The 9,407-nt window shown below is 44.7% G+C and overlaps 1 protein-coding gene across 1 annotated transcript in view; it reads right to left on the minus strand.

The window, feature by feature from the left end:
- STON1 (stonin 1) overlaps window positions 1-9,407 on the minus strand; it is an 11,652-nt gene that overhangs the window by 2,146 nt on the left and 99 nt on the right. Inside the window, exon 2 of the mRNA XM_009333612.1 lies at window positions 7,500-9,407. This exon is cut by the window's right edge and continues 5 nt beyond it. Coding sequence (XP_009331887.1) covers window positions 7,500-9,407 — 1,908 coding nt within the window. The remainder of the gene's footprint in view (window positions 1-7,499) is intronic.

A 9,407-nucleotide genomic window follows, 5' to 3' on the forward strand; every position in this document is an offset into this window, starting at 1 on the left:
TAGGAGATAATTCACATTTGAGCAGTTTGATGGGCAGAGTCCTGTCAAATACATGTGTCTCCGACTTCACCAGAACAAAGTCTAATTCAATAAACCATCCTCCAGATTTCATTCCAAGTCCGGCATAAAGTCAGTAGGTCCCAACAACAACAATAATCAGTAGCTTAAAAAGCTGTTTGCTGACTTGCAAGTGCTCCTCTCTCTGTTCGGTTGACCCCAAAGGCATGCACACAGAAACACAGCAGCATTTACAGCCACCACTTTGGACAAGGGGCATGTCACTGGACAAGTGCAATCCTTCACCATCTGGACTCTGTACGTGGCTGAGTTACAAGCATCCCCTGCAGGCTTGCTTCCAGCAGTGCATCGCATTCGATCCTTACCCTAAATGCTGCTTTTTTACATAACTACTTGCAATGTTCAAAGAAAACCTGAACTGGATTTCAGAAAATAATGCTATATACACACCACCTGGAGTCCTGTACCATGGAAGAGTATCAGCCACTGGCCATAAAGTCTCCCAGGCATCTTTAAAGAAACGTGTATCACGATGGAGAGCCAGCAGCCATTCCCCAAATGGGACTAGCTGCTGCTTTCTACCAAAGCACGGCTCTAATGCATGCTCATAAGGAACTGGTCACAGAAACTGTAGGAAGACGTAATACAATTTGCACTCATAAATGCAAGGGCAGATCCGTCAAAGGGACTGCTAGGGATCACCGCAACAAAAAATGTGTAGTTCCCGAGTTCTGGGAATGAAGCTCCCCTAAATATGTCCAGTACAACAGCACCTTTAAGGTGAGTGGGGAGAAGTAGGTGCCCAGCAATGGCCATCACCAAAGTCAGCACAGAGGGAAGGAAACCTAACCGAGCAGGACAGGCTGGAGAGATCAGATGGAAAAACCTCACCCCTCCTTGCACACTTTGCAACCTACCTGCCGCACCAGTCAAGGCACAACACTCTACAACCCACACACAGTTAAAAAAATGACAAACCACTACCCAAAACCATGGCCCATGACCAAAAGCAGCAGTACTGTCACCTCCTTTTTATGTAAAAGCCTACCGCTTAGTTCACTTGCGCATGAATCAGGCTCAGAGTCACCCACACAGCTATACGGCAAGGCTGGTATGGGGGTGGAATAGGAGGTACTGACTGCGATTTGTGCTAAATCAGTGCTACCGGTGTGTGCGAGACGTTACTCACACCTTGGAGCACACTACAGGATAGGGTCCTTCAAGGCACTAAAGCACAAAGACACCCAGCTTGTGAGCTCGTAAAGGTCTTGGGCAAAGGAGTGCAATGCCAGGGGCACACAGCGTGTGGCTAAAGTCTCAGGACAATAATACAATACACAGAGACAGGTAAAACTATAACATTAGGGACTTTATTACTGAAATAGAGGAGGGAACAAAGTCAGAAACAAATATTACAACCACCTGCTAGCTCCTTGAGAAGGAAGTTGGAGGAGGACTAAACAAGTGTGAGGAGGAGATGGCGCTTTGTCACTCATGTACGGTGACAGGCAGATCTGTATACCTCTGTGATGTGGGCCTTGTCCACGACCTGCTGCTGGTCATCTCTTGCTGCGTCCAAGCCCATTTCTCCTGCACTAACACTCTCTTGGTCCACGGTCCCTCTTCCAAACTGCCTGGACATGGTGGAACAAGCTCCCTGTTGGGGCGGGCCTCTCCATCCTTGAATCTGCCATCGTCCCAGCAACAGCTGTGGTGACAGCAACAGCAGTGGTGAAGGAGACCAGAAGCAGCACCCCATTCCACAGCCAAACTGTGGGACGTCATCCCATCTGTGGTACCACAACCCACCCAAGCTGTGCTCCTCTTGGCTCCCAGGATCTGCTCTGCTCTCCAGTGGTGGTGCCGGGATGCAGCTTGGCAACACACTTCCTTGACCTGGTCTTTGTGCTGTTTGCTGGGTTGGGATGCGCAGACTGCACAACGTCAGCCACAAGTGAAGGGTCCTTCATAGCAGCAGTCGCAATGCTGAGATGGCACATCATGCCCTGGCCAGGAAAGCAGCATGCTCTGCCTCTGGGACTATGGTTGACCAAGGATCTGAGGAGAAAGGGTTTGTCCAAGAGCAGTAGCATCTTGTTTGGAGTCCATTTGTGGTAGTAGGAAAAGGGTGTAGATCTAAGGGCTTTTGGAGATCAAATTCAGCATCTTCCTGTTGTGGGAGGAAGGCCTATGGAGAAACAAGTAGCAATGGGAATTGTCTGGAAAATTTATTTTGTCTTCTGAGAAAGGGAATCCAGAAATAACCACTGCTTGGAATTTTCCTGGACAGGTATGGTAAATGTCGGATGGTAGATGTTCACCTGAGCCCAGACATAAATGGGCCATTCCTCTTGGCCTGCTGCTGAAGGCTCCTGTGTTAGACATGGCACAGTTGTGGTTCAGTACCATACAGCACTTAAAAAAAAAAATCTCTGGGTTTATATTCCAGCTAACCCACACCCATGAGGTAGTTTCAGTGTTGGGAATCAATGAGTTCTGGGGTCCATCCTTTCCCCTAGGTGGTAACCTGCAAAGGCAGAGATGATAGTTTTGGGATCTGGGTAAGGTTACTGCCCTGGGTCCTCTGGAATAGCCTCCACTGGACCCTTTTGCCTACTCCCAAAACACAAGGTTCCCCCCAGCCCATCCATCTCCTGTACCAACATCAGTGTCAGAAGGAGGTACTCACCACTTCACTTGCGGAGAAGTTCCTCTGCCCACTGCTGGGCTGTGGTAGGAGTGCGGAGCAACATCTTCCCATTGGCTGTCAACAAGCAAAGCGATCAACCAACGCTTTGGAAGATGGTGAGCATTGCCTTAGTTTTCACCTAAAACTAGCCAGTCCTTGTCATCTCTGCTCCATGAAACCATTGTTTCCCAGGCCTTGTATTACACTGGAGTTAGAAGAAGAAAGAGAGGCTGCATGTACAAGATCCTTTTGCAAAAAAACCTGTCATGTTCAATAAGCAAGATGTTGGCCAGAAAAGAGAAAAGGTAGTGGTGTGGAAAGACAAGTTGGACGAAGCAGATATGGTGTTAAGTCTGTACAGTTGCCTAGTGGAAGCTAAGACAATGTATTCAGATGCAAGCCCAGCTATCCAAGATGCGGCCCATCAGGCATCGTGGAGACATGACCATCTGGCCTGATGGAATCAAATCACTCCTGAAAGGCAACCAGATAATTTGGGGAGATAACTGAACTTTTACTAGCTAACTTAGAAGACAGAAGCCCTGGGGTTTAGGTGTCTAGGCAACTTGTTAAGACTTTTGTGAATTCAGAGACCCAAGTCTTTCCTGTCTTACATCTGAAAATTTGGCTCTTATTTCCTAAAAATGTTCCAAATTCTTGCGCTCTTTTTCTGAAGAATAACAACAAAAAAGCCAAAACAAACAAATCAGTAAAACTATGAAACTAAATTCAAACTGTCTTTTAGCATTCATATAGGACTTCATAAATAATAATCTAACTTTGCTGCATTTACTCACACTATTTATCCCTTATTAACCTGTATGAGTAGCTTTCAAGCAACCTTGATCTGAGAAAGGCTCATAAAGCCAAGCAATTTAGGCCAAAAAAAAAATGTGCTGGCTATTTTAGTTAAGTAGTAATTCTATTTTTGCCAAAACAGGTCCAGTTCTAAAGGTCTTATTTTGAACATGAAAACATGAACAATTACTAAGAACGGATTTACATTAGAATTGTCAGAAGTTAACAACTCCTGCAGCTATGCCTAAATGGGTGTATTTATCCAACCCTCTGGGAGAAATGCATAGGAAATAGGGGAGCGGGAAGGTACCGCTGCCAAGGAGCAGTTTGCAACAGTGCTGGTGCCAGAAGGAGGTGGTTGGGCAGGGCTGGAGCCCACCTAACAAAGTCATGGCTTGGAGTTTCCACCTAGGCAGCTTAGAAGACAAAAAAGCGGCAGCTGAAGGTTGCTGGGAGCCACATCACCTCCCACACTTGAGTCCATGCTCAGACGCTAAAGGCCGCCAGCAGCCACAGGCTCCCCTGGCTCCATTTCTCTTTGTTGCTTAATCACTGCTTCCTCAGTGTGGCTCCATGATGCAGAAGAAAAGGAGAAATAATCAGCTGAAGAACTGTTGCTTTACACAGCGGCCCAAGGATGGAGGTGTCCTAGCAGGAAACACTGCAGGACACAAATTTACACAGCAAGAAATTAAAACACAGTGTTTCAAAGTCTAGTTTCTCCTCAGCTCCCTGGGCGTCACAGGTGCACACAGCTTCTCCAGTGCAAAGCCTGGCCCCAGTACTGTGCTGAAATCATAAAATGTTCTACATTTCCTTATACAATGCCCCGATTTCACAAATGTAGACTCAATGATTTCACAAATGTAGACTCAATTATTTCACAAATGTAGACTCAATTTGCAGAAATTTCATTGGAGCAACCCTTCAAAGTCTATGGTTTTTTACCTTTTTTTTTTAATAATTCTAACACTCGCGCTCCAAACTCTCCATTTACATATCTGAATAAGCATAGGCAGCTTTTAAAAATCTGGGGTATCTCGCAGCTCACATTGACTTCGCTTGGCCAGCACTCTTCCAAGGAAGCACTTTAGTAGAATCCAGTGGATACTAACGTATTTCAATGTCTGTAAATGGAGTCGCAATATAACTGTAGGCAACCTTTCCTTTTCCCTTTTTTTTTTTTTTTTTTCTTAAGAAGCCTTGGACAAAGGCTTTTTGAAAGCAAAAGCCTTGGGATATTTTTCTCCCTGCAGTAAACGTATTATGAAAGTTTACATATTTCTATTAGTTTGACTGCCTCCAGATTTTTGGCATGCCTTGGAACAACTCTATTTTTAAACTCTTAACTGCATACAGAAAACTTGATAGAGAGGTTTAAAATATGACCAGACAGTATTACTACCAAAATGTTTTTTCAAATGCGTGAACGTTTCAAGGATACAAATGGTTTTGCAGATCTCAGCCAGAGGAATTATTCAAAAGTCAAAAGTCTAAGCTACTGGTAGAAAATAATGTAAAGCTGTAGGATGCCACAAAAAACAGTTCTTACTTTCAAATAATATAAATTTGAAGTTAATTGTGCATATCAAATCTTAAGGTGAATGGACTGCAGGGAATTAAAGACTTTGGAAGACTTAGTCTTCTCTAAAATTGCCTGACTGAATCACTGACTTGATTTTGCAGAAGCAAACCTACATTAAATAGCCAAGAATACTAACAGCTACCCGAACAGTCAGTGCCATAAGCCTTGGGGAAACACACGGGCCACAGCAGCAGCAAATCCTTGAAGCCTGGAGTGCAAGACACCCATATAGACCTGAAGAATCTTCTTCTGCCCAATGGTTCTCCAACATCTCTCCATCAACTCCTCTGCCCTCCCTGTCCATTTTCCAGTCTCCCCAAGCCCTCCCTTACTGCCTCCCCTTATCTTCCCTCTCTCTGTCATTTCTCTCCCCCCACCACTAATTCTGGCTTGGCTCCCTGCCTTGTGTTAGTCCGTCTGCCAATGCTGCGTCTCCTCTGCTCTCCCGCTGCCCATTGCTTGGCAGCCACCGGCATCCTCTCCGAGCAGAGCGTGAGATACCCAGGTGACAAGCAGCGTGTAAAAGGGAGGGCTCAGCCAATTCGGGAGGAACCATATGGCACTAGCCACGGGTCCAAGCTGACCACAGCTTCTTCCAAAGCAAAAGAAGGGGAAAAACAGAGATGGCATTAACACAACGTCATTTCTGAATCTGACCACAGCGGTGTTTGTGCTGTTCCTCCCGCAGTGCGCATCAATAGAAATCGAAAGGCACAATTGCTTGAGGTTTGAGAGACCTCATCGCCTAAGCAAGAGCCAGTCTGCACGCAAAAGGGACCGGTATTTCCATGCAGCATCATTAGTAAAAATACTAGCTCTCATCTGCCAGTAGCCATGCAATGATTCATACTCTCACAACTGCCACATTAGCATGTTGATGTAGGATGCTTTCAAATGCTGTTTTAATACCAAAAGCAATCTAGTTCATATATAGGCTCAGGATAATATTCCCTTTTCACTTGCTCCTGCCTCAGTTCTTCTGTTGATCTGTTACTTCTGTCACTGAAAGATCAATCAGAATTCAAATATCAAATATCCAACTGTAAAAAAAAAAAAGAATCATAATTACCTAAACAACAGGTCAGATTAAGTATAACTTACAATTAGTTAAAAATGCAGGGTAAAAAATATCCTCAGATTTTTTGCCTCTACTCTTTTTTTTTTTTTTTTAATAGTTTTGAATGTTAACTCTCACCTGCACACACATCTAGCTGTCAGAACCTGGGAGTGGATATGTCAACTTAGTACTAGCATACCCGAAACCAGGCCTTAAGAAGATTAAATATTTTCTGGACGTTTTAAAGAGGTAGTTAGTCCAGACAGTTAGGATACTACAAGACTAGGACAATCTGTTTGTTAATACTATGCATTTGCCCCTTCCTAAAAGTACAGATTTTACAGATATTTTAGGCAAAATGCTTTAAGAGATGCCCTTGTCTTACACAGATTCCCAAAGCCTCAAATACACATAATGCATATCTAACCAAAGGATCAAATGCCTTCACTCTACAGAACTTGAAGCAGCATACTGTATTCCTCAAGAATTTGTATGCCTTTAGAAAAGTACTACATAGGGCTATTAACCTGGTAACACAACTAAAAATTGGAATTTTAAAACCATATATTTATATTTTGCTTCTCCGAGAAGTCAGATTTTCTCCATTAAATTAAGGTAAATTAACTATTTTACTTAGTGGAAAATTAACAACTTCCACATGCACGACTATAAACTTAGCTGGTTTTATTGCTGCAAGTTTTTAGTGAGGTACCACCACCAGAGAGAAATGGGAATAAAGTGGGAGGCATTTTTTGTCAGTGCTGTTATTGCCATGAACGTACAATCTCAATGCAGAAACCCATAAAAGAGATAATAGATATTACCCTTTACAAAAGCACAGTCAACTTCCTACAGCAAGTTTGACCCCAGTACCTTCTAGTTATGTATTATACCTACCGTTTCTTAAATGAAGCTAGAAAGCCAAGGCCCAACAGTTACAATACCACCTTTTCTGTTAACTGTGTGATATTGGGTGGGCAAATCATTTTACCTACTGGCGTTTGCTTCCCATCCCACCGTTGCCCAGCTGGTATATGTGAAGCATAAGCCCTTCCCTCTTTCTTACTACAAACTTGAGGTTTACTCAGAATGATGAGATCCACTTCCATGATACTGCACGCTTGTAATTACTGACAATAATACATCTGCCTCCATGGAATAAATTAGGAAAATGTCCTTTTAAAAAAAAAAAAAAAGGCTATATTCTCTTTTTCCTACAAGGTTACTCCAGCTTCCACTAACACCACCGTACAGATAAAAACCCAGACTACGGAAGCTGATGGAGGTACACAAGCATAAAAACAGTGAAGATGCGCACCCAAGCCCATCATTTTATAGCGCAAATTATTTACTTGAGTTTTTATCTGGAAGCCTGTCTATCTTCCACACAACAGCCCTGTAGGCACTCTCGTATTTTGCTGTTCCAACCGAGACTTGTATTACGGGATCAGATTCAACCTCATGTAAAGCGCCAAGGCACGCTCTCCTATTCATTTTTGCTTTTAGGGATTTCTGCCTTTGGAGGTTCATGGTCCAAAGTGCTTTGACCCACTGCGTGGGAACGGGAAAGCGTATCATAACGTTTTCACAGTATTTCACAGAGGGTAAACGCGTTGGGATCGGAGCAGTTGAAGACATGTTTATAAAAGCCTGAAGTTCAACGTATGCCCCCTGAACGACTACCGCAGCCTTCACAGAAAAGGGAAGGTCTTGCCCATTATACCATGTCCTGAAACGCATCAGTTCCAGCCTACAGGCATCTGGGGGCGTAAACTTAATAATTCGCGACTGCTCGAATTCCTGCACTTTGACACAGTTATGGAAATGGCAGTCGAGAATATCGATCCATTTCTTCTCCTCCTCCTTCTCGAAGTAACGCTCGTCCCTCTTCTGGAGCTCCAGGTCATTCAGGGTTAGGAAGCAGTCAGCACTTCCGTTCACAAAACACAAGCAGTAAATGTGCGTGATGACGGCGCTTTCTACGAGTTTTCCTTCTGCCTTAGTGACTTTCCCCCAAAAGTTATCCACTATTTCCAGAGTCATTTCTTGCTCTTCGTAATTCCTCTTTTGTCTAGAAACGGTAGGAAGTTTCATAAGCTCTTCCTCGACCGTTACGAGAAAATCGGTGAAGTCGTTATAATCTGTGGTGCCCAGCTTTAACATCTGCTCAACCTCCGGCTCATGGATCACTTCTACTTTGGGATGATACCTCCTTTTCTCTGTGTAAGACACGCACTCGATCTTCACGGTATGGATTTTTCCCGAGACATTATAGCTCTCTAATTTGGGTTCGGAGAGCTTACAGTGTGGCTGCAGCTGGAACTCCCTGAAAGGTTTCTCCAGGCCCTTTTCATAATACATCTGCAGTACACCTCCGGCTAGGACACTAAGGTAAATAGGGCCCCATTGCCGAGACGACATCATGTTCTTCTTTTCGGGAATCCTCAGCATGAACGGCCACCCATCTGCTTTCCGGCTCCTGAAGAGGCTGCATGGGACGGCAGGGGAGAGCTTGTGCCATGCGTGAGCGCTGGAGACGGGCGGGCTTCCCGCGGCATCGCAGCTATCGGCTTGCAGGTGTTCAAGCCTCTCGCAGATGTAGCTGAAGGAGCCCTGGTTAAGGCTTTTCTGATCGTGGCAAGTTTCTTTGTCTTTAGGATGACAGGCACTCCTGTCGAGCACTTTGTCCTTCCTGTGCATGCTAACATTAGCTGGTGACGTGCTGTGCGAGCATCCTTCCTTCCAAAAGGGACTGGAAAAAGCACAGTCATTCTGGAAGTACGGGAAACGCCTCGGTGCTGATGACAACTCTCCTAACTCCTCGCAGCTTCCTGGTGGGTTAGGGCTTCCTTCGTCTGCTGATTTGGAGACCGAAGTCTTAACTGGATGGTCATTAGGTGAGGTGTTCAAAGGAAGGCTGCTCAGTTTTTGCGAGGTTAGGGATGAGCAAATGCCAGGTGATGGAAGAAGGTTAACGTTTGATGGCCATTCAGGGATAGGATAAAGGACGTGAATCCCAGGCTTTGGGATGCACGGACTTCCTGGGTAGTCTCTGGTAGGTGTAGTAAGTGGAGAGTTGCTGGGGGGTCCAGGACTTAGGTAGAAGTCAACTACAGGAGACGAGAGTGGAGTGCTGCCTGTAGAAGATGATCTGCTTGAAGACTCATGCACACTAGACAGATTCAGTTTAAGGCCATTTGCTTTACAACTACTCTGATTATCAACCGATTTCTGATATGACTGGAAGAGAGGCTCATCAT

Source organism: Pygoscelis adeliae, unplaced genomic scaffold, assembly GCF_000699105.1.
Source record: "Pygoscelis adeliae isolate BGI_AS28 unplaced genomic scaffold, ASM69910v1 Scaffold1, whole genome shotgun sequence".
NCBI lineage: Eukaryota > Metazoa > Chordata > Aves > Sphenisciformes > Spheniscidae > Pygoscelis > Pygoscelis adeliae.